Genomic DNA, 26,572 nt, shown 5'->3' with positions numbered 1-26,572 from the left:
TTTTTTTTCATTTGCAGTGAATGCCAACGGTTAATTCGCCGTTCCGTTTACATGTGGCATCCTAGGTGTAAGTCTGCGAACACGTGCTTTATATCGTAGCGTCATTTCAAAACTGCGCAGCCACTATCGCGGTCACAAGTCGGAACGAATAGAAGGTGAGATTATTCCTCTGCAAATGCCTCAGCGTGAAACGGAAGAGCATTGGGATAGGGAAAGGAGATTTCAGCTCGATTGTTTACCAGCGAATGTAACTCCCAGCCGAGTCAGCGATCTTTGCTCTTAAAAGCCAAACGCGAGCGGCCTCAACCCTAAAACGAGTTGGCAGCTGAAGGAAGATGCAGAGGCGGTCGCTCGGGGTGTTCGTTGCTTCCTTTCTAATATCTGCTGGTAAGAATCGCTAGATCCTGAAGTATATATTTAGATATCTGATGTACCCATGCAGATTTAAATTGACTTGGGAGTTTAAGTGATTTATGAGGCAAGTTCTTTTTTTTTAATCAAAGAGAGGTGGCTGGCTAGAATGCGGTGCCAAAAATGATGGTGGAGGTAGACTCCAGAGAGGCTTTCAAGAGGTTTTTAAGCAGAAACATGAATGTGCAGGGAATGCAATCAGAATCGGATCACCGACTTAGATGACCTTATATGTGCTGTTGTACGGGAGCAATACAGTACAAAGGCAGACTACAAATTACTAAAAAAGCAACAAATATGTTTTCCCAAGACAGGAATAACGAGATAATTGTAATAGCAAAGAATAAGGATCAATTTGTCGGAGAATTTGCCTTCTTGTTCGATAAGCATCGTTGGCTCACTGGCACTTTCCTTGTGCTACACTAAAAAAGAGCACAGAACATAGAACAGAACCACGCAGGAACAAGCCCTCTGACCGCCATCTTAAGCCTAAATAACTAAGATAATGGCACTTAAATCCTTCTCAAGCCCATATGTCATACCCTTCAGTTTTTCTGCATCCATGTGTCAATCTTACAGCATCTTAAACGAGTCTATCGTATCTGCTCCACTACCACCCCCCTGTCAGCGTATTTCAGGCACCAACAACTGTTTAAAAAAAAAGTCACCAACTTAAAAATTCATCTTCTCCTATTTGACATCTTAGTAGAAAAGATAGCCACCGTCTGTTCTATATGTGCTGCCCATAATCTTCTGTCAGGTATCCCCTCAGCCCCGCGTATTATTCAGTGAGAACATAATTGAGAACGAATCTTGCTTGCAGATGTTTAACCAAACAGTAATGTTTCCATAGCACAGCAACAGACCTTCCGTGTCCTTGTCAGCAAAAGTGAAGTGAATGCGGTGGAGGGAGACGCCGTCACCCTGTCCGTGAGACCCTCCTCCCCAGTGGTCAGCGGCTTCTGGAAGTTCCGCTCTTCCTCCATCGTAATTTGGACTGTGGAACCTCCTTACCTGAACGTAGCCTACACCAAGCGGAACATAGATCTTCTCTTCAACACCTCTCTCCTTCTGTGGTCCGTGGAACTCGCAGACAGTGGGGTGTACTGGATTACCGTGGACTCACCTACTGGCAAGGAGGCCACAGCAAACATCACCTTGAATGTATTTTGTAAGTTCAAAGAGGTGTATATGGTTACAGGATTAGGGGAAGTTATTTAAAATGAAGATTCATGTAAACTTCTCACAGTCGTGGATGGGGAGTGGGAAATTTCTGTAATTTTCTGTTTCAGGTGATGAATGATGGATCAATGGAAATGAGTGGGTAAATGGATGGTGGAGTTACTTAACTCCTGGTGGGTGTGGGTGATCAGAGGGAAGTATTGCAAGCTGAGAGGTAACAAACTTAGAGATCAGATTGTCAAGGGAACATAGAACAAGGAGACAGACTGTTTGGCCCACAATGTCTGTGCAAGCATGGTGATATATTAAACTAAATCCCTATCTGAGAGGAAAAACGTTTAAGATGAGAGGGAATAAGTTAAAAGGATATTTTCCCATTTTTAGCATATTTAATAGTAGTTGCTTGGGATGCATCGCTGAGGGTGTTACTGGTGGAAGTAGTTGCGACAGAGCCATATAGGAGGCTTTTATATTGCCGCTAGAAGTTATAGAGAATGGAGAGATTGAATGCGGTGTGGGCAGAAAGGATTATTTATTTAGGCATCTAAATAGTACCTCAATGCATACTACCTGGTACCACATACTGCTTGGTGCGTGGCCAAGTGGTTAAGGCTTTGGGCTCAACCGAGGCAACGTGTGTGTCCTTGAGCAAGGCACTTAATCACACACTGCTCCTGCACGTTTATAGCCCAGTGGTGGCGGTTGGTGCAGTATGGACAAGACAAGATTACATCGGCAGAACATTATAGACCAAAGGGCCTATTCCTGCGCTGAACTGTTCCGAATATTATCACACTATTCATATCTGCCTCTACCGGCATCCATAGCATTCCGTTCCAACATGGAACACTGTCCAGTTAAAATAATTCTCTCGCACAATTGCTTTGAACTTCCCACTCGATCACATTAAGTATATTATTCCCCAGAAAGTGATGGTGCCGCCGAGGAAGGTAAGGCTATGCACCAAATGCATGTAAATACGATCAATGTAGGCACTTTCCAACAAGACACCAGAGACTGCAGACAGTGGAATCTGGAGTTGCACACAAACTGCTGAAGGCACTCTGCAGTCCAGTAAAGTTCAATAGTCGGTATAGCCCGAAGGGTTTGATTCTGCACTGTAGACTGCATTAACTGAGGGTGAGAGGCAAGTGATTGATGAGAAAAGGCAAAGTTTGGGGCAGATCAGCTAGGATCATATTGAAGGGCGCGATCAGTTTACACAGGCCGAAAGGACCATCTCTGCTTTGGATGGTTTTGCTATTCGTGTTTTGTCGGCAACTCCAATAGAGCAACTGTGATTGAGAAATACTCCGTGGCACCAGTAGCGGTGGGATGGTTGGTCGAGGACTGGGCGGAAAATCTATTTAAGGGGCAAAAAATGTACTAAGTACAAGACAAAGGAGGTCAGTCAGAGGACGGACAGACCCCTGATTGAAGATTCCCATCCGTTTTAAGACTGGGATGGGCTGCACTGTAATTAAAGGTCTACCCTTTGGTGTTCTTTTATTTCAGGGAAAAGCTTACTGAATTTTATCTTAAATGGTATGATGACAAGCAATAATATCAAGAAGCACTCAGCGGGCTATGCAGCAGAGAAAGACCAAAGAGTTATACAGCCCACTAGCACACACAAAGAAATCCAACACTCTCACCATGCCTTCCGTGGAAGTGAGACCCTTTTGCTTTTGAACATATATAGATGAATCTGGAGGCACAGAGTTTTACAGTCGGAAAAAGGCATTCAATTCCATGCCGACCAACATTACAGCTAAGTTCGTTCCATTTGTGCTAATCGCCTCTCCTGGACCTTAAGATAAATAGCTTTACTGTAGAAACATAGAAAACTTACAGCACAAAGTTGTGCCGAACATATCCCTACCTTAGAAATTACTAGGCTTACCTATAGCCCTCTATTTTTCTAAGTTGCATGTACCCATCCAAAAGTCTCTTAAAAGACCCTATTATATCCGCCTCCACCACCATTGCCGGCAGCCCATTCCACGCACTCACCACTCTCTGAGTAAAAAAACTTACCTCTGACATCTCCTCTGTACCTACTCCCTAGCACCTTAAACCTTGTGGCAACAATTTCAGCCCTGGGGAAAAGCCTCTGACTATCCACACGATCGTACAGCATGTCCTGTGGCTCGGGAAGATCAGAACTGATGTTCCTGCATAGATATACCTTTCCCTCATTCATCCATGGGACTTACAGCTCGTTAAGTGGTTTGCATCGTAGAACTAACTTTGAGGAAATGGAAGCTGGCCAGAACAGATTTTCCACAGAACGGATTAGTCAGATCAATCTCCATTTGAAACAAATGAAAAATTGCAACCTTAAAATATACATACCAGAAAATGTCATGACTTGGCGGAGAGTTTCAAAGAGAGATTGGGTAGAAAATGGCATTATTCCCTGCAGTGTAGGAGAGTGAGGCATGACCCGATAGAAGCATACATGGTCGTGAGTGACAGAGACGGGGTAAAAGCACCTTTTTGTTCTAAGATCGACAGTACTAATTTAAAAAAAATGGAGGACATAGATTTAAGTTCGGAGTCGAGAAATCTTTCATAAAATGATCATCGGGGCACCTTACGAACGGACGGTGTGTATTTGGAATGAGTTGTCAGAACTAGAGATTGAGGCAAATATATGTGCAACATTTTATAGCATTCTAAAGAAGTGGACAGATACTTTTGAGAATCTGGAACAACAATGTGCCGGTGGAACTTGTGGGGTTGAACAACATCTGCCGGAGGAAAGAAATTATCAAACCCTTGGAACCAGAGATGCTGCATGACCAGCTGAGTTTCTCCTGCAGATTGCTTGTTGGTTTTTAAGATATTATGTAATGTGGTGAGAGTCTCTACCTCCACCATTTACTTGAGCAGACGGTTTCTTCCACTGCTGGTTTCCCCAGCACCATAAGGAAATCCCACTCTCTTCCTCAATTCTGTTTATTATTTATTGCAATGCCTGCACTGTTTTTGTACACTTTATGCAGTCATGTGTAGGTCTGTAGTCTAGTGTAGCTTTCTCTGTGTTGTGTTTTTTTTATTACGTATTTCAGTCTAGTTTTTTGCACTGTGTCATGTAACATCATAGTCCTGAAAAACGTTCTCTCATTTTTACTATGCACAGTACCAGCAGTAATGGTCGAAATGACAATAAAAGTGACTTGAATTGAAATCGGAGGAATGGAGTCCTTTTCCAAATGGCCCGTCAGAATAACAGTTCATCTGTAAAATGGCACTTTTAACTTTGCCTCAGTAAATTGGTTGTGCTAGTTCGGAATCTTGACTGAGAGTTAAAGCCAAACATAATTGGAGTCAAGTATAATGCCCATGGAATCAGACTTGGCATCCACTGAGTGAGCCCACGGTAACTCTTTCCATTCCAGATGAAGGTCTCGACACAAAACGACAGTTTTCCATTTCCCTGTCTGATCCACTAGGTGCCTCTGGCTTCTAGCGTGTTACTCCTCAGAGTAGCATAGCACTATTATAGCGCTGATGACAGGGTGCAAAGTAAGCTCTTTGTATGCTCTCCCCGTGAATACTCCAGTATCCAACGCTGTAGCTCTAATTGTTTAAAGAAGCATATACTGTAGTTGGGCCGGAAAGGGTGCTACTATGATGTATTTGCAAATAAATAAATAAGTAAACTACTAGAGTTGAATAAAGCTTGCACTTCTTGGTTCCCTCATAGCCAAGCCTGTACCTTTCACTATCGTCCCGGAAAGCGCCGAAATCAATGTCACAGAGGGGAATACTATCCAACTGAAAGTTACCCCTACAGAGAAGGTGAAGAACGGGAGTTGGCAGATGCGTGGGAAGGTGGTGGCCCAGTGGAATGATACAGTAACACTGGTCAGCGCTGAGTACAAAAGGCGAGCCGCCTTGTTTAACAAGTGTTCCCTGCAGCTGAAGTCAGCCAGCGTTTCTGACACTGGAGAGTACAAAGTCTCCATGAGCACAGAATCGGGCGATACGAGTACAGCAAGCATTCAGCTCAATGTCTTACGTAAGTAGAACTTACTTCCAGAAGAATGCGTCTTTGAAAATTTATCAAAATGAATGTATTATCAAAATTCATATGTCACCACACACAACCCTGAGATTTGTTTTCTTGTGGTATACTCAGTAAATTCAAGAAACAAATCAATGAAACAGCTCATCCAAGAGGACAATCAATCACTATGCAAAATACAACAAACTGTGCAAATACAAAGAAAATAACAATACTAAATAAATAAGTCATAAATATTATGAATGGTGTAGAGAGGGATATGACATCAGTTGTAAGCAGGCAGATTGATCTAATTCTGCTTCTACATCTTACGGTTTTATGGAAACTGTAGACTCTTACAAGCTGCTCTCTGTAGATTCACTCATTGCTTTGGTTATAATTGGTCCATGACTTAAAATCTCATAATCCTGAACAGCCACCCACCATAAGACTTCGCCTCACAGTGTACCTCATCTTGCAGTTTATATTCTGCCTACATTGCACTGTTCTGTACTTGCTCTGATCTGTAATATTTTATTTGGCATTCTGTTATTGTCTTTCCCTTGTATGATCACAGTGTACTGATGGAATGAAATAATCCATATGGGCGGCTTAAAAAAAAAAAGTTTTCAATGTACCTCGTTAAGAGTGACAGTAAGAAACTACCTACCTGTCATCTATGTCACCTCCTTGTGCTGTGGCAATCAGCAATACTAGGGAATACACATTTAGTCTCTCCTGTTAGAGTCATACAGCACATAGGTTGTCAGCCAAGTTCATTCATGTGGCAAGGTGCCCATCCGCTCCTGTGATGTGTAGTTTTGCGCTATGTATTGATATGACTCAAATTTGACTATTATTATGGCATGTGCTTAGATATAGTGAAAAGCTTGCCTTGCATATTGTTCTGATAATACAGATCTGATCATTACATAGTGCATTGAGGTAGAACAATAACAATGCACAAGAAGGTGTTACAGCTACAAAGAAATCACAGTGCCGGTGAACAATAAAGTGTAACATCAAATCAGGTAGATTGTGAAGTCAAGAGTCCATCCTTTCATACAAAATAGCTCAAGAATCAGCTAACAGCAGGATAAATGCAGTTCTTGAACCACTTGGTATATGGATTTAGGCTTTAATATCGTTTGCCCGATGGGAGAGGGGCAAACTGACAATGTCCAGGAAGAGTTGGGTTTTTATGTTGGCTGTTTTACTGAGGGAGCAAGAAGAGTCGACAGATTTGGGTGAGTTCCTGACCAAGCGAATCTTCTATCTCTCAGAGGAAGCCCAGCCGCTGCAGGTTTCGGCAGAATTCAGCCAAATCAACGCAGAGATTAGAGCTCAAGTCCTGCTTTCGGTGAGAGTGAGCGGTGAAGTAAAAAATGGCAGCTGGAGTACAAGGAACCATACCCTCTTTAAGTGGAATGACACGATTCGCAAGATAACCTTTAACAGTGATGGTAACATGGCACTCCTGCCAAATGCATCGCTCTTCATCCCGTTTCTGCACCATGACATGGATGGTGTATACATCATTTCTCTGACATCACCAACTGGTATGAAAGCAACAACAAACTTGAATCTCCAGATTTTCAGTAAGTAGCCTATTTACAGAATGGTTTGTAGAATTGCTTGGGGGTGTTGCATGGCTTATTTTCTTTTCACTTATTCCTCACTCGCAAACAACCTGCAAGTAAAGGGGGGAAAAAGTACTGTACATTTGGAGTTACTCATGTCATTGTGCACAACCGAAATGCTACACATGCCCATTTACCACCTCTTTCATTTCATCCAGTGCTCCTGACATAAATTAGGGATCATTTTGCCAAACATTTCTGCTCTACACAGAGAAAAGCAAAATTTCTCACTGGCCAACATGTTTAATTCCTTTCCCCATTCCTATTGCAACATTGAGGTCCAAGGCCTCTTTGTTTTTGTCATGATAAGGCCAATCTCAGGGTGGAAGTGCAAAACCTCATTTTCTGTCTGGGAAGCCTCAAACCTCATGAAATGAACATTGATTTCCCCTTCTGGTAATTTTATTTTTTGCCTCAACTTTCCCTCTTCTTCTATACCCTACTTGGGCCTCTTATCTCTTCTTCTTACCTCTTTATCACCTCTCATTTTTCCCTTCCTAGCATGGGTCTGCCTTGTCTCCTATCAGATGCCTTCCTGTCCAGCCCATTATGTTTACAAGCCACCTGGCTGCTCCTATCATCTTCTAGCTAGTCATCCTTTTTTCCGCCCCACACCCCACCTTTTTTGTTCTAGCACCTTAAACTTCCTTTGCAGTCCTGGTGAAGGGTCTCAACCTGAAACCTTAACAGCTTTTTCATTTCCGTAGTTGCTGCCTGAGCTGCTGAGTTCCTTTGGCACTTTGTGTGTTTGGCACTCATCATTGTGTTGTACAGTTCTTGCTCGCTTACGTACTTAAGCTCATCATGCCTATTGGGGTATAGGTCTCTGTCAGAAACTCGCCAGAGTCCTCTATCATGGATCAGTTATTAAAGATAACCCAGCTGTAGCCCATGATCTCTTTCCTTGCCAAGTATGATGTCTTTGGAACTTCTGTTGGAGTTTCAATAGCACTGAGATTTTTACAGGATCGGTTTGTAAGCTTCATGTCCAACCATCCGCCTTTTGCAGCTGGGCTTGGGATCACCCACCCATCACCTCCCTATGGTGTTCCCATTTTCTTTGTCCGATGGCCTACTGCCATCTCCTATCAGTATTGCTTCCTCCTCTCACTGACCTTCTTACTCTGACTTCTCATCTTTTCTTCCCTAGTCCCGATGAATGGTCTCGGCCTGAAACATCAACTGTACTCTTTTCCATAAATGTTGCTTGGCCTGCTAAGTTCCACCAGCATTTTGAGTGTATTGTTTGGATTTCCAGCATCTGCAGATTTTGTCTTGTTTGTGATCCATCCTGGGTGTACCATTACAGAAGCATAATCAGGTTTAATGTCACTGATCTATGTTGTGAAACGTGTTGTTTTCTGGTTGTATAACTGTGCAATACAGTAAAAAAAATACTACAGGTTACAATAAGAAATAAAAAGAAAGATTTAAATGTTTGCATAAAGAGAGGAAATTCGGCTGGTCATGGTCAGGTTCATGGACTGTACAGGTCTCTGATGATGGAGGGAAAGATGCTGTTGAGATAGGATTTCTGAGCATTTGGAAACCCATTGCTTAATTAGGGAGAGCTAGCATGGCTTTGTGTGTGGCAGGTCCTACCTTAACGACTTGATAAGGTGTCTATTGACAAGGTGACAAAATAGATTGATGATGGTAAGGCAGTGGGTGTTGTCTACATGGATTTTGGTAAGGCATTTTAGAAAGTCTGTCACTGGAAGCTAATCCAGAAAATTAAGATTCTGTGGTGTATCAGCTGTACGGATTCATAACTGCCCTGCACATAGAAGAGAGAGGGTACTAACTGAAGGGACATTGGAGATTGTGGTCTGTAATAAATGGAGTTCCATAGGGATCTGTGCTGGGACTTCTGCTGTTTCCATGTATACTAATGACCTGGATGGAAATATAGATGGCTGCGTTAGTAAATTTGTGGATGATACCAAGATTGGTGGTGTTGTGTATACTGTAGAAGAATGGCAAATAATACGGTACAACATAGATCAGTTACAGATATGGGCTGAGAAATAATAAATGAAGATTAACCCCGAAAAATGTGAAGTGCTGCACCTCAGTAGGGCAAATGGAAGAAGAAAATACATTTTTAAGGGCAAGATCCTTAACAGTGTTGCTGAGTAGAGAGATCTTGGGATCCAAATTCATAGCTCCTTGAAAGTGGCTACAGAGGTCAATAAGGTGATTAAGAAGGCTTATGGAGTGCTTGATTTCACTAGTCAAGGCATTGAGTTCAAAAGTCAGGAGGTTATTTTGCAGCTTTAAAACACTCCGGACATCTGGATGTTATGACTTTGGAGAGGGTGCAGAAGAGTTTTACCAAGATGCTGCCTGGTTTAGAGAACATGTGCTATCACGAGAGGCTGGATAAACTAGTGGTACATTTTGCCAGGAGTAGCAATGAAAGCAGATATGATCGGGTTGTTTAAAATGGTTTTTAGACCGACATATGAACACCGCTCGTCAAACGCTCCGGATCAGTTCAGAAGCAGGTGAAAACCTGGCCAGCAGGAGCCATCTCTACTCTTCAAGACTGCTTTGAGAACACTGACTGGCACATGCTCAGGGAAGCTGCAACCGATGGTGACTCTACCAACTTAGAGGAGTACACAGCATCAGTGACCAGCTACATCAGCAAGTGCATTGATGATGTTACTCTGTCCAAGACCATCAATATACGTGCCAACCAGAAGCCATGGATGACCACGGAGGTGCGTGCGCTGCTGCAGTCCCGCGACTCCGCCTTCAGAGCAGGAGACAAGGCAGCTTTAAAAACAGCAAAGGCCAAACTGTCCCGAGCCATCAGAGGGGCAAACCGTGCACATGCCCAGCTAATCCACAGTTACTTCCAGGACAGCAGTGACACGTGGCGCATGTGGAAGGGCATCCAGGACATCACCAATTACAAGACAACATCACCTGACTGTGCAGGTGATGCCTCCCTCCCAAATTCACTGAATAACTTCTACGCCCGGTTTGAGGTGGAAGATTACATGGCGAGGAGGAAGTCCACCCCTCCTGCGAATGACCAGGTGCTGTGTCTCTCCGTGGCCGACGTGAGAAAAACCCTGTGCAGGGTCAACCCACGGAAGGCTGCTGAACCAGACAACATCCCTGGTAGAGTGCTCAGAGGATGTGCAGACCAGCTAGCAGATGTTCTCACTGACATCTTCAACATCTCCCTGAGCAGTGCCATCATTCCAACGTGCTTCAAGGCCGCCACCATCGTCCCCATGCCGAAGAAGTCTTCAGTGTCCTGCCTAAATGACTACCAACTTACATCTAGCACTTGCACCCATCATCATGAAGTGTTTCGAGAGGCTCGTCATGAGGCATATCAAGAGCCTGCTGCCCCCCTCACTGGACCCCCTGCTGTTTGTGTACCGTCCCAACCGCTCAACAGATGATGCCATTGCCACCACTCTCCACCTGGCCCTAACCCACCTGGACAAAAAAGACACATACGTTCGGATGCTGTTCATAGACTTTAGATCAGCATTCAACACAATCATCCATCAGAAACTGATTTGAAAGCTGAGCCAAATGGGCCTGAACACCTCCCTCTGCAACTGAATCCTAGACTTCCTGACTGGGAGATCTCAGTCAGTCCAGATTGGGAGCAGCATCTCCAACACCATCACACTGAGCACGGGGGCTCCCCAGGGTTGCGTGCTCAGTCCACTGCTGTTCACTCTGCTGACCCACGACTGTGTTACAACACACAGCTCGAATCATATCATCAAGTTCGCCGATGACACCACCGTGCTGGGTCTCATCAGCAAGAATGACGAGTCAGTTTACAGAGAGGAAGTGCAGCGACTATCAGACTGGTGCAGAGTCAACAACCTGTCTCTTAATGTGAACAAAACAAAAGAGATGGTTGTTGACATCAGGAGTGCACGGAGCGACCACTCCCCGCTGAACATCGACGGTTCCTTGGTAGAGATCGTGAAGAGCACCAAATTTCTTGGTGTTCACCTGACGGAGAATCTCACCTGGTCCCTCTATACCAGCTCCATAGCAAAGAAAGCCCAGCAGCATCTCTACTTTTTGCGAAGGCTGAGGAAAGACCATTTCCTACCCCCCATCCACATCACATTCTACAGGGGTTGTATTGAGAGCATTCTGAACAACTGCATCACTGCCTGGTTCGGAAATTGTACCATCTCAGATCGCAAGACCCTGCAGCAGATAGTGAATCAGCTGAGAAGATCATCGGGGTCTCTCTTCCCACCATCACGGACATTTACACTACACGCTGCATTCGCAAAGGAAACAGCATTATGAAGGACCCAATGCACCCATCATACAAATCTCTTCTCCTTCCTGCCGTCTGGGAAAAGGCTCCGAAGCATTCGGGCTCTTACGACCAGACTATATAACAGTTTCTTCCCCCAAGCTATCAGACTCCTCAATACCCGAATCCTGGACTGACACCTTGCCCTACTGTCCTGTTTATTATTTATTGTAATGCCGGTACTTTTTTTGTGCACTTCATGCAGTCCAGAGTAGGTCTGTAGTCTAGTATAGCTTTCTCTGTGTTTCTTTTATTACGTAGATCAGTCTAGTTTTTGTACAGTGTCATGGTCCTGAAAAACGTTGTCTAATTTTTACTATGCACTGTACCAGCAGTAATGGTCGAAATGACAATAAAAGTGACGACTTGAAATCGGAGGAATGGAGTCATTTTCCATATGGCCCCTCAGAATAACAGTTCATCTATAAAATGGAACTTTTAACTTTGCCTCAGTAAATTGGTTGTGCTAGTTCAGAACCTTGACTGAGAGTTAAAGCCAAACATAATTGGAGTCAAGTATAATGCCCATGGAATCAGACTTGGCATCCACTGAGTGAGCCCACGGTAACTCTTTCCATTCCAGATGAAGATCTCGACACAAAACAACAGTTTTCCATTTCCCTGTCTGATCCACTAGGTGCCTCTGGCTTCTAGCGTGTTACTCCTCAGAGTAGCATAGCACTATTATAGCGCTGACAAAAGGGTGCAAAGTAAGCTCTTTGTATGCTCTCCCCGTGAATGCTCCAGTATCCAATGCTGTAGCTCTAATTGTTTAAAGAAGCATATACTGTAGTTGGGCCGGAAAAGGCGTTACTGTGATGTATTTGCAAATAAATAAATAAGTAATCTACTAGAGTTGAATAAAACTTGCACTTCTTGGTTCCCTCATAGCCAAGCCTGTACCTTTCACTATCGTCCCGGAAAGCGCCGAAATCAATGCCACAGAGGGGAATATTATCCAGCTGAAAGTTACCCCTACAGAGAAGGTGAAGAAGGGGAGTTGGCAGATGCATGGGAAGGTGGTGGCCCAGTGGAATGATACAGTAGCACTGGTCAGCGCTGAGTACCAAAGGCGAGCCGCCTTGTTTAACAAGTGTTCCCTGCAGCTGAAGTCAGCCAGCGTTTCTGACACTGGAGAGTACAAAGTCTCCATGAGCACAGAATCGGGCGATACGAGTACAGCAAGCATTCAGCTCAATGTCTTACGTAAGTAGAACTTACTTCCAGAAGAATGCGTCTTTGGAAGTTATATCAAAATGAATGTATTATCAAAATTCATATATGTCACCACACACAACCCTGAGATTTGTTTTCTTGTGGTATACTCAGTAAATTCAAGAAACAAATCAATGAAACAGCTCATCCAAGAGGACAATCAATCACTATGCAAAATACAACAAACTGTGCAAATACAAAGAAAATAACAATACTAAATAAATAAGTCATAAATATTATGAATGGTGTAGAGAGGGATAAGACATCAGTTGTAAGGAAATAGCAGAAGAGACTAGACAGGTAGATTGATCTAATTCTGCTCCTACATCTTACGGTTTTATGGAAACTGTAGACTCTTACAAGCTGCTCTCTGTAGATTCACTCATTGCTTTGGTTATAATTGGTCCATGACTTAAAATCTCATAATCCTGAACAGCCACCCACCATAAGACTCTTCGCCTCACAGTGTGCCTCATCTTGCAGTTTATATTCTGCCTACAGTGCACTGTTCTGTACTTGCTCTGATCTGTAATATTTTATTTGGCATTCGGTTATTGTCTTTCCCTTGTATAACCACAATGTACTGATGGAATGAAATAATCCATATGGGCGGCATATGAAACAAAGTTTTCAATGTACCTCGTTAAGAGTGACAGTAAGAAACTACCTACCTGTCATCTATGTCAACTCCTTGTGCTGTGGCAATCAGCAATACTAGGGAATTCACAGTTAGTCTCTCCTGTTCGAGTCATACAGCACATAAGTTGTCAGCCAAGCTCATTCATGTGGCAAGGTGCCCATCCGCTCCTGTGATGTGCAGTTTTGCGCTATGTATTGATATGATTCAAATTTGACTATTATTATGGCATGTGCTTAGATATAGTGAAAAGCTTGCTGTGCATATTGTTCTGATCATACAGATCTGATCATTACATAGTGCATTGAGGTAGAACAATAACAATGCACAAGAAGGTGTTACAGCTACAAAGAAATCACAGTGTTGGTGAACAATAAAGTGTAACATCATAATCAGGTAGATTGTGAAGTCAAGAGTCCATCTTTTCATACAAAATAGCTCAAGAATCAGCTCACAGCAGGATAAATGCAGTTCTTGAACCACTTGGTATATGGATTTAGGCTTTAATATCGTTTGCCCGATGGGAGAGGGGCAAACTGACAATGTCCAGGAAGAGTTGGGTTTTTATGTTGGCTGTTTTACTGAGGGAGCAAGAAGAGTCGACAGATTTGGGTGAGTTTCTGACCAAGCGAATCTTCTATCTCTCAGAGGAAGCCCAGCCGCTGCAGGTTTCGGCAGAATTCAGCCAAATCAACGCAGAGATTAGAGCTCAAGTCCTGCTTTCGGTGAGAGTGAGCGGCGAAGTAAAGAGTGGCAGCTGGAGTATAAGGAACCATACCCTCTTTAAGTGGAATGACACAATTCGCAACATAACCTTTAACAGTTATGTTGGCATGGCACTCCTGCCAAATGCATCGCTCTTCATCCCGTTTCTGCACTATGACATGGATGGTGTATACATCATTTCTCTGACATCACCAACTGGTATGAAAGCAACAACAAACTTGAATCTCCAGATTTTCGGTAAGTAGCCTATTTACAGAATGGTTTGTAGAATTGCTTGGGGGTGTTGCATGGCTTATTTTCTTTTCACTTATTCCTCATTCGCAAACAACCTGCAAGAAAAGGGGGAAAAAAGTACTGTACTTTTGCAGTTACACATGTCATTGTGCACAACCGAAATGCTACACATGCCCATTTACCACCTCTTTCATTTCATCCAGTGCTCCTGACATAAATTAGGGATCATTTTGCCAGGCATTTCTGCTCTGCACAGAGAAAAGCAGAATTTCTCACTGGCCAACATGTTTAATTCCTTTCCCCATTCCCATTGCAACATCGAGGTCCAAGGCCTCTTTTTTTTTGTCATGATAAGGCCAATCTCAGGGTGGAAGAGCAAAACCTCATTTTCTGTCTGGGAAGCCTCAAACCTCATGAAATTAACATTGCTTTCCCCTTCTGGTAATTTTATTTTTTGCCTCAACCTTCCCTCTTCTTCTATTCCCTACTTGGGCCTCTTATCTCTTCTTCTTACCTTCCTATCACCTCTCATATTTCCCTTCCTTGCATGGGTCTGCCTTTTCTCCTATCAGATGCCTTCCTGTCCAGCCCATTATGTTTACAAGCCACCAGGCTGCTCCTATCATCTTCTAGCTAGTCATCCTTTCCTCCGCCCCACACCCCACCTTTTTTGTTCTAGCATCTTCCCCTTCCTTTGCAGTCCTGGTGAAGGGTCCCAACCTGAAACCTTAACAGTTTATTCATTTCCATAGTTGCTGCCTGACCTGCTGAGTTCCTTTGGCACTTTGTGTGTTTGGCACTCATCATTGTGTTGTACAGTTCTTGCTCGCTTACTTACTTAAGCTCATCATGCCTATTGGGGTATAGGTCTCTGTCAGAAACTGGTCAGAGTCCTCTATCATGGATCAGTTATTAAAGATAACCCAGCTGTAGCCCATGATCTTTTTCCTTGCCAAGTATGATGTCTTTGGAACTTCTGTTGGAGTTTCAATAGCACTGAGATTTTTACAGGATCGGTTTGTAAGCTTCATGTCCAACCATCCTCCTTTTGCAGCTGGGCTTGGGATCACCCGCCCATCACCTCCCTCTGGTGTTCCTCCCCATTTTCTTTGTCCGATGGCCTACTGCCATCTCCTATCAGTATTGCTTCCTCCCCTCACTGACCTTCTTACTCTGACCTCATATTTTCTTCTCTAGTCCCGATGAATGATCTCGGCCTGAAACATTAGCTGTACTCTTTTCCATAAATGCTGCTTGGCCTGCTAAGTTCCTCCAGCATTTTGAGTGTATTGTTTGGATTTCCAGCATCTGCAGATTTTGTCTTGTTTGTGATCCATCCTGGGTGTCCCATTACAGAAACATAATCAGGTTTAATATCTCTGATCTATGTTGTGAAACGTGTTGTTTTCTGGTTGTAGAACTGTGCAATACAGTAAAAGAAAATACTACAGGTTACAATAAGAAATAAGAAGAACGATTTAAATAAAGTTTGCATAAAGAGAGTAAATTCGGCTGGTCATGGTCAGGTTCATGGACTGTACAGATCTCTGATGATGGAGGGAAAGATGCTGTTGAGATAGGATTTCTGAGCATTTGGAAACCCATTGCTTAATTAGGGAGAGCTAGCATGGCTTTGTGTGTGGCAGGTCCTACCTTAATGACTTGATAAGGAGTCTATTGACAAGGTGACAAAATAGATTGATGACAGTAAGGCAGTGGGTGTTGTCTACATGGATTTTGGAAAGACATTTTAGAAAGTCTGTCACTGGAAGCTAACCCAGAAAATTAAGATGCTGTGGTGAATCAGCTGTACGGATTCAGAACTGCCCTGCACATAGAAGAGAGAGGGTACTGACTGAAGGGACATTGGAGCTTGCGGTCTGTAATAAGTGGAGTTCCATAGGGATCTGTGCTGGGACTTCTGCTGTTTCCATGTATACTAATGACCTGGATGAAAATATAGATGGCTGCGTTAGTAAATTTGTGGATGATACCAAGATTGGTGGTGTTGTGTATACTGCAGAAGAATGGCAAATAATACGGTACAACATAGATCAGTTACAGATACGGGCTGAGAAATAACAGATGAAGATTAACTCCGAAAAATGCGAACTGCTGCACCTCAGTAGGGCAAATGGAAGAAGAAAATACATTTTTAAGGGCACGATCCATAACAGTGTTGCTGAGCAGAGAGATCTTGGGATCCAAATTCATAGCTCCTTGAAAGTGGCTACAGAGGTCGATAAGGTGATTAAGAAGGCTTATGGAGTGCTTGATTTCACTAGTGAAGGCACTGAGTTCAAAAGTCAGGAGGTTATTTTGCAGCTTTATAACACTCCGGACATCTGGATGTTAAGGCTTTGGAGAGGGTGCAGAAGAGTTTTACCAGGATGCTGCCTGGTTTAGAGAACATGTGCTATCACGAGAGGCTGGATAAACTAGTGGTACATTTTGCCAGGATTAGCAGTGAAAGCAGATATGATCGGGTTGTTTAAAAGGGTTTTTAGACCGACATATGAACACCGCTCGTCAAACGCTCCGGACCAGTTCAGAAGCAGGTGAAAACCTGGCCAGCAGGAGCCATCTCTGCTCTTCAAAACTGCTTTGAGAACACTGACTGGCACATGTTCAGGGAGGCTGCAACCAATGGCGACTCTACCAACTTAGAGGAGTACACAGCATCAGTGACCAGCTAACTCAGCAAGTGCATTGATGATGTTATTCTGTCCAAGACCATCAATATATGTGCCAACCAGAAGCCATGGATGACCGCAGAGGTGCTTGCGCTGCTGCGGTCCCGCGACTCCGCCTTCAAAGCAAGCGACAATGCAGCTTTAAGAACAGCAAGGGCCAAACTGTCCCGAGCCATCAGAGGGGCAAACCGTGCACATGCCCAGCTAATCCACAGTTACTTCCAGGACAGCGGCGACACATGACGCATGTGGAAGGGCACCCAGGATATCACCAATTACAAGACAACATCACCTGACTGCGCTGGTGATGCCTCCCTCCCAAATTCGCTGAATAACTTCTACGCCCAGTTTGAGGCATAAAATGACATGGCGGCGAGGAAGTCCACCCCTCCTGCAAATGACCAGGTGCTGTGTCTCTTTGTGGCCGACGTGAGAAGAACCCTGTGCAGGGTCAACCCACGGAAGGCTGCTGGACCAGACAACATCCCTGGTAGAGTGCTCAGAGGATGTGCAGACCAGCTAGCAGATGTTCTCACTGACATCTTCAACATCTCCCTGAGCAGCGCCACCATTCCAACATGCTTCAAGGCCGCCACCAACGTCCCCATGCTGAAGAAGTCTTCAGTGTCCTGCCTAAATGACTACCGTCCCGTTGGACTTACATCCATCATCATGAAGTGTTTCGAGAGGCTCGTCATGAGGCATATCAAGACCTGCAGCCTCCCTCACTGGACCCCCTGCAGTTTGCGTACTGTCCCAACCGCTCAACAGATGATGCCATTGCCACCACCCTCCACCTGGCCCTAACTCAGCTGGACAAAAAAGACACATACGTTCGGATGCTGTTCATAGACTTTAGTTCAGCATTCAGCACAATCATCCCTCAGAAACTGATTGGAAAGCTGAGCCTACTGGGCCTGAACACCTCCCTCTGCAACTGGATCCTAGACTTCCTGAGTGGGAGATCTCAGTCAGTCCGGATTGGGTGTAGCATCTCCAACACCATCACACTGAGCACGGGGGCTCCCCAGGGTTGCGTGCTCAGTCCACTGCTGTTCACTCTGCTGACCCACGACTCTGATACAACACACAGCTCGAATCATATCATCAAGTTTGCCGATGACACCACCGTGGTGGGTCTCATCAGCAAGAATGATGACTCAGCTTACAGAGAGGAGGTGCAATGGCTAACAGACTGGTGCAGAGCCAACAACCTGTCTCTTAATGTGAACAAAACAAAAGAGATGGTTGTTGACTTCAGGATGGCACGGAGCGACCACTCCCTGCTGAACATCGATGGCTCCTCGGTAGAGATCGTGAAGAACACCAAATTTCTTGGTGTTCACCTGACGGAGAATCTCACCTGGTCCCTCAACACCAGCTCCATAGCAAAGAAAGCCCAGCAGCGTCTCTACATTTTGCGAAGGCTAAGGGAAGTCCATCTATCACCCCCCATCCACATCACATTCTACAGGGGTTGTATTGAGAGCGTTCTGAGCAACTGCATCACTGCCTGGTTCGGAAATTGTACAATCTCGGATCGCAAGACCCTGCAGCGGATAGCGAGGTCAGCTGAGAAGATCATCGGGGTCTCTCTTCCTGCCATCACGGACATTTACACTACACACTGCATCCGCAAAGGAAACAGCATTATGAAGGACCCCATGCACCCGTCATACAATCTCTTCTCCCTCCTGCTGTCTGGGAAAATGCTCCGAAGCATTCTGGCTCTTACGACCAGACTGCTTCGGAGACATAGTCTGTCTTCTTGAAATAAATGGATATTTTCAGTTTCACTTCGCTGCCAGTGGAATTGCAAATGGCAATCAACCTGCTAACTGGGAGGAACTGAAGCACCCGGAGGAATCCACATTTGAAGGAACACACAAATTTGCTTTCCGTGGATGCTGAAATTGAACTCTCAACTGGTAGCAGCATTATGCGGCTATCATGTGATGGATATCATATGTACAAGAACATGGATGCACAAACACAATTAAAGCATCGGCATATTACATGACATAAACAGAATTCAGTAGAGAAACATAAAATATACTTATTTTTACACACAAAGATCACAATTAGACTATCAGAATCAGAATTAAATAGGTGATGTAAAAAGAGAAAATAAAAAGTAGTGAGGTAGGGTTCAATGCAGTCTCAGAAATTTGATGGCAGAGGGGAAGAAAATGTCTCTGAATCATTGAGTGTGTACCTTTAGGCTCCAGTACCTCCTGACTGTAGGTAGCAATAAGAAGAGGACATGTCCTGGGTGATGGGGACCCTTAATAATGGATGCCGCCTTTTTGAGATATCACTCCTTGAAGATGTCCTGGATGCTGGGGAGGCTAGTGCCATGTTGGAGCTGACTAAATTTATAACTTTCTTCACCTTATTTTGACCCTGGGCAGTGCCTGTTTCACACCAGACGATAATGCAGCCAGAATATCTGAATAAATTTGGGAGAGTCTTTGGTGATATACCAAATTTCCTCAAACTCATAAAAAAAATATAGCAACTGTCATGCCTTTTTTTTTAACTGCATCAATATATTGGGCCCAGGACAGATCCTCAGATACGTTGACATCCAGAACTTGAAATTGCTGATCGTTTCCACTTCTGATCACTCTATTCGAAATGGTTCCCTTGTCTTATCCTTTCTGAAATCCACAATCAATTCCTTGGTTTTACTGATATTGAGGTTGTTGCTGCAATACCGTTCAACTAGCTGACATATCTCACTCCTGTTATTCTCTCTTCTTCTCTCTCTTATCAAGCAGAAGATATAAAAGATTCAAAACATCAAGCTTGGGATCAGCTTCTATCCAGCTGTTCTAAGCTTCGTGAATGGACAGTTAGTAGGATGGAGATGAACTCTTGATCTCACAAGCTACCTGATGTGGCCCTTGCATCTTACAGTCAGCCTGCACTGCACTTTTACAGCAAACTAACACTATGCTTTGCATTCTGGTATTGCTTTCTCTTTGTACTACCACGATATACTGAGGTTTTGGAATTATTTTTATGCATTTGAAATAAAGTTTACTGTATCTGGGTATGTGACAATAATAACGCTATTATCAATTTCCAAAACAGCTGACTTCATGATTGCGTTGCTTTACACATGAAGCTAATCTCCAAACACTTTTCTGTTACCATACCCAGGATCTAGGAAGCTGTGTGAATTCTACAACTGCATTCTTGCCCTGCTCATTCTCCTGATGTTGATGCTCATAGTTTTCTTTACTGTCTACATACAGAGAAATCATCCAAAAAATCACCTTCAAACCTTTGGTAAGTATTGGAGGCTGTTCATCACAAGGAACAGTGTTCCAGATAAAGTTATCATGATTACAAACAGGCATAAATACTAAGGTTACTGAAAACTGCATCTGAATATACAAACGTTTGTAGATGTACCGATTTTCACTTCAGGACACGATGGGTGGAATGGAAATTGATGACAGAGAATCGTAGAGAACTTCTTCAAAGATGGTACTGGGTAGAGTGAGAGTCACCAGTGACCATACAGTACTGGGGGTTGTGCAGTAGTACAGCTGCTTTACTGTTGCCGGCAGATTTAATACCCATGTCTGCCGCTATGAGGTGCATGCGTGTGCATTTCTGAGTGAGTGTGTGCGAATTTTGGATTTGTGCATGTGTGTGTGTGTTAGTGCGTATGAGTGTCCATGGAGTTTGGAAAACTCTCGCTGAGCAACCTAGTTTCTCCCCAGTACTCTGATTTCCTCCTGGATGAGGGGGGAGTTAATTTGTTGTTGTAACTGCTCTACAGGTAAGGGGTAGAATCTGTGGAGTGTTGATGGGAATGTAAGCAGAATGGAAAGGGATTGGGTAATAGGGTAAAGAGATCAGGTAATGGTTGGCACAGTGGGTCAAAGGGCCTGTTCCGATGATATATAACTCTACAATGAAAGCAAGCTAATGACATAATCATAAGAGTCAGAGAGGAAAACAACACAGATTCAGACCCTCATGTCCCACCAGTCCATAACTGCTGGTGTATCTATCTGGGGCAGTTACCTAGAGTATACAAAGTCCACACAAACAGGGAGTAATGAATAATGAAGGTTCCACAGGGACATCCCAACCATCAAAACCCGCCATCTCTGACTTCTCCACCTACTCACTGAATAGCAATTTCATATAAGTTGTCATCAGGTGCCTGACTTGCATTTGTATGGAGTCAATACCCCTGAATACAACTACAACTGTAAGGCATGATTTACTTTACCTTATTGAAATTTATTATACTGTGGCGACCCACTTTCTGCGCAGGCGAACCGGCTCACAAATAGCTCGCGCGCGGGGAGAGACTTTGGTAATGCACCTCTGATGTCATTTCCGCCTGAAGAGGGTGGGAGCTCGGGATTAAAAGCCAGCACCGCGAAGTTTGAATAAACTAGTCTCAAAACGACTTACCGACTGCGTTTCGTTGTCTCTAGCTCTGTATGTAGTACATCACTACAATACCATATTTAATTATATTCCAAGTACTTCAATTGAAGTTAGTACTTACATTAACTTGCATTTAATTAAATTTATTTCCATTCATCTTATGTTATTATTTTGGTTCAATAACAGCATTGATTGTTTATACAGTAATAGTGAGGTTTAGCGCAGATACAAGACCTTTTACACAATGAATTCATGCCAACCATCAACACTAACCCTATAGAACTTCCTTCTCTTTCTACACTCATGCACAGTCTCATCAACTACCCCCCAAAGTTCTAGTTCACCTCCACACACTGGGGAGAGTGTGAGATTCACCATGGATGAATAATCCACTGTCCCATACACCGTTGGGATGTGCAAGGGAACCAGAGACCATGGATAAATGCCACAGGGTTGCAGGGAGCACATAAAAGCTCACACAGGCAGTGCCAGAAGTCAAGATCAAACTGGGGGGTAACTGCCGCTTTGAGGTAACAGCATTGCCAACTGCACCATATGCAGCCCCAATAAAAAAATACTTTACCAAACAGTTACAGGAACAGCTTTACAAGATGTGGGAATGATGGTTAGGGGAGATATTTGGTGGCAGAGAGGGGCAAAGGGACATTAAGACCCTCTGCTCTAAGTACAGGAATTGGAACATGATGTTGCAGTGTACAAGATTGCTAAATATCAGTAGCTCGACTGGGTTCACTATTTGGAAGCTAGCTTGATCGCCGAGCTAGGCAAGATATTTTCAGAAATGCTTTGGCTCCAATTGAGAACCCATCATCATTTTGCAGTTGAGGGTGTCAGAACGTCGGAAGTCAAACCTTCTATTGTTAAATGGTTCACAGTGTTTAGAACCAGCCAATCAGATCATGACTTCTCATCAATATTTACTCAGACCCCAGAGGAGTACATAAGCCAGCATTCTGAGGAGACAACACCCTCAACTATGCACTGAAGATGGCTTCTCGATTGGAGCCGAAACATCTGCAAACATTTTGTCATACTTGGTGATCTACCCGACTTCCAGGCATAAAATTCGCCGGTGTGTTTGCACTGGAATATTGTGTACAGTGTTGGTCACCCTGCGACATAAAAGATATCATTACGCCTTAAAGAGTACAATTAGGATTTACTAGAGTGTACCCAGGACACGAGGGTCTGAGTTATGGGGAGAGGTTGGTTAGGCTGAGACTTTACGCCTTAGTGTGAAGGGTTCAGAGTGAAAGAGTCATAGAAGGTGCAGAAGAGCATGAAGGGCATTGATAAGTTGGATGGTCACAATATTTTTCTCAGGATTAGGGATCAAAAACCAGAAGTTTAAGGTGAGAGAGGAGAAATTTAATAGATATCTGAGCGACAACTTCTTACATAGAGAGTGTTGGTTATGTGGATCGAGCTACCAACGGAATTGGGAGAGATGCGTTCAATTACAATGTTCATAAGACCTTTGGACTGGTAGGGGAATAGCAAAGGTTTAGAGGAGAATGGACTCATCACAAGCAAATGCCACGAAGTTGAATGGGACCATGGTCAGCATGGCTGTTGGGCAGAAGGGACTGATTCCATGCTGTATAACTCTTTAACTCCTTAATGGTCATTAAGGTGCAATATAGCACAGATACAGTATAGGCCTTTGGCCCAAACAGTCAGTGCTAACCACACTGCCCACTTATGAAAAATGACTGGACTGTCTCCAGTATCTCATAGCTCAGTAAATGGAAGGTGCTGATGGAATAAACACAGGCTGATGCAGCTCAATCTGGTGGAGAGCAGCAGACACTGTGGGAAGTGTAACAATATCTGAATGTCAACGTTCACCTGGTCTACCGGGGCCTCGAAGAACTAATTCTGCTTCCCTGTGCATCCACTCTCCATTTGTACAGATCTCCTGGTTATATTCTTCAAGGGGTACCGGACATGCCTCTCCATAGTGACAATGGTGACTTTCATCTTTATCATACTTATTTCCGTTTCGGTCAACAAGGGATCCTGTGTCCTGGGCCAACAACCAGGTAAGAGAGTGAGAGATGCAAGACTGTAGCCATGTTCTATTATTCTCAGTTAGCTGCCTCAGAGACTTGGAGTTGTACTGCACAGAGACAGGCTGTTTGGTCAACCACAGCCATACTGACCCTTTTGCCTATTTACACCCTCACCTCCTCAGCATATCAGGACAACGTCTTCTATTATTACAATGTACATTATTCACTCAGCAGCTTCACACAAGCAAAGAATTTCACTGCATACCAAAATACAGCACAATAAACTAATCATACACAGACCTGGTCAATCCACCTGTATGTCCAAATGTTTCTCAGACACAGTGATTCCAAGTTCCAAGTACATTTATTATCAAAGTATGCATAATCTTGGAAGCCGTCTCGCTGCAAGCAGCCACAGAACAAAGAAACACATTAGAACCCATGATAAAGAACCCCACACTAAAAAGACCAGGAAACATCCATTTTGTGAAAAAAGAACAAATCGTGGAAACAACAAAAAATAAACAAATAACACACAGATCATTAAGTCTACAGCAACAGAGCCAGTTCAGTGCTGAGTCAAGTGTTTCTTTTTGTGCTGCCTCCAATCCAGAGAAACAATTATTACATTCTAATTTACACTTGTGCTCTGAAAATAGCATTAAAGAGCTGGCAGGAGCCAGCATTGGTATACTGTTTAGTATAGGGTTTTATATCAAATGGGTGTCTAATGTCATTGTGCACTTAGCGAACTGAAGGGTTCATTCACAAGTTGCTTGAGTCAGGGCCATTTTCAGATTCAGATTCCAATTCAGTTTATTGTCATTTAAAAACCACAAATGCAATGCAATTAAAAAATAAGACAACATTCCTCCAGAATGATATCAACAAAGCACATGACAAAAACAGACTACACCAGAAAATCCACATAACATTTGGCAATCCCCAATCCAGAGTTCGGAGAGGCTGCTGCATATTAATATTGCACTACCATCTTAGCACGTTCCCTAGAAAGGAGCTCCGAACCCACCAGACAAAACAATACCAAAAACTAAAGCTACAAGACCTGCACAAAACCATAGTTGCAACATATAGTTACAACAGTGCAAACAATAGCATAATTGATAAAAAGCAGACCATGGGCACAGTAAAAATAGTTAACATGTTAAATGACCATAAGTTCAAAAGAAACCACCACACAGTTTCCACAAGTCCTCAGGGTCCCAATTGACTCGTCATCCCATGCAGTCAGCAGAAGGGAATACCCCTGCTATGGACTTCCATGGCGCCGCCTGACTCAGCCTCGCAGACGCAGCACAAAATGAAAGCTCCGTCGAACCCAGCCTCGCAGTCACAGCACACACTGAAAGCGACCTGACCGCAGCGGACTCCGAGTCCGTCGAACCTCCGAGCCTACGACCATCCCTTCCGGCACAACTTCTCCGAGCACCATCCTCTGCCAAGCGTATTAAGATGCCCCCGCCAACAGCCATCGGCAACGCGACCCCGAGGACTGGGGGCCTGTTCTTCCCAGCAGAGACCCGGACCTCACAGCAGCAGCAGCAACGAAGAAGGTCTTCCTGGAGATTTCCAGATGTTAGATGTCTAAGAAATAGTCCTGTACTCACCAGACTACAGACATTTTAGGATCAATTTGCTGGTTATTTTAAGGAACTCACACAAAATTCTGGAAGAACTCAACAAGTCAGGCAAAATCTCTGGAGGGAAATAAACAGTCAATGCTTTGGGCCAAGACCTGTCATCATTTTCTAGATACTGTCTGATTTGCTGAGTTCCTCCAGTGTTGTGCTTGTGTTCCTCAATATTTTCAGCTTCTGGAGAATCTCCTGTCTTTGATGTTCATTTAGAGGGGAAGCCTGAGGGAAACAATTTTTCCTGTTGAGAAATCTGGTAAATATTTAAAGCGAAATAAATGATACATATTATTTCACCAAATAATAGGTATGAGAATGATTTATGTCTGATTGACTTAATTTTATCTATGATGGATAGATTTTTGCCACTCAAGGGCATTCTGATTGAAATCATATCTGACCTATATTTATTGCTAACTCCCAAGCCTGGATGCAGGTAAGATGATGGATTCACCAACAATAGCTATTGATTCATGGCCTTATTAAATCACAGCAAAGGTTCATGAGGCAAAATCCCTGTATACTGCTGAGAACCCAGGAAAAGCATAATTAGCAATATGCAAAAATAAATCTTTAAAGATTGGTGAAAAATGCACAGAACCTGAAAAAAAGGTATGCTTATGAAATAATAGGTGCATGAGGATAGAGGATTTTTAAAATGTGGTTAATTTGAATGTTCCAAATGCATTCATGGTTCCTCAATTATGTCAATTGTTCAAAACTTGTAATATTTCCTTCTGTGTGTTTCATTGCAGTTTTACATTTTGTGGCAAGCTGAGTGAAAGCTTAAATTTCAATCCAAACAGGTGAGGTCTCAATAGTTTCACAGACTTTGATTTTCTTTGGAAAAACCTTTAATCACAGTCAACCAAATGAAAGGAAATGCCACACAGATAGAAAATGCTGGCAGGAGGTACACAAAATGGAACATTTCTCCGAGAGCCGGCACACACATTACAGGCAAAATGACTCATTCTCTGACATAGTCGAAGAGTATGAGTATAAAATTCTGCCTGATATTCAACTGATAATTTTTCTGCAGAATTCTCGAGAAGGGTGGGGAGAAAGGTAAATACCGAGGAGAAACCCATTGGGTCCCAGTGAGGCCAACCAAGTAAACAGCGCACACACACGCACACCCCCCCCCCCCCCCCACCCACTGGGCCTGTAATGCTCTGTGATGGTATGTCAGCTTGGAAGGGTTCACTGTCATGACACCAGTCAGTTCAGCACAGCAAACTGCATTTCAAATCAGACTCTAATTTTATTTTCAATTTTCCACTCAGGAGGAGAGGGAGAAGACCCTGCCACCGCATTTCAAAACAACTGGACCAAAACCTGGAGGCAAATCTAGGCCAATGCTATAATATTATACTGTGTCAATGAATAAATCTACTTAAACATTA

At 43.5% G+C, this 26,572-nt stretch overlaps 1 protein-coding gene across 3 annotated transcripts; it reads left to right on the top strand.

The window, feature by feature from the left end:
* The first annotated feature begins 37 nt into the window (after positions 1-37).
* LOC140732260 (muscle M-line assembly protein unc-89-like) lies at positions 38-26,572 on the top strand. 3 transcript variants are annotated; one of them, XM_073054641.1, is made up of 10 exons: positions 42-387; positions 1,265-1,582; positions 5,306-5,620; positions 6,889-7,203; positions 12,449-12,763; positions 14,058-14,372; positions 20,228-20,356; positions 23,413-23,541; positions 25,922-25,972; positions 26,453-26,572. In XM_073054641.1, exons 1-9 carry the CDS (start codon positions 336-338, stop codon positions 25,942-25,944), a joined length of 1,911 nt encoding a protein of 636 aa, XP_072910742.1. In that variant the 5' UTR covers positions 42-335; the 3' UTR covers positions 25,945-25,972; positions 26,453-26,572. The 3 variants fall into 3 exon arrangements, with proteins under 3 accessions (XP_072910750.1, XP_072910742.1, XP_072910759.1); XM_073054649.1 differs by lacking the exon at positions 23,413-23,541 and having other exon boundaries at positions 38-387; XM_073054658.1 differs by lacking the exon at positions 6,889-7,203.

Source organism: Hemitrygon akajei, chromosome 1, assembly GCF_048418815.1.
Source record: "Hemitrygon akajei chromosome 1, sHemAka1.3, whole genome shotgun sequence".
Lineage (NCBI taxonomy): Eukaryota > Metazoa > Chordata > Chondrichthyes > Myliobatiformes > Dasyatidae > Hemitrygon > Hemitrygon akajei.
Note: the sequence above shows the minus strand (reverse complement) of the source record. Positions and strands in the feature narration are given on the sequence as shown.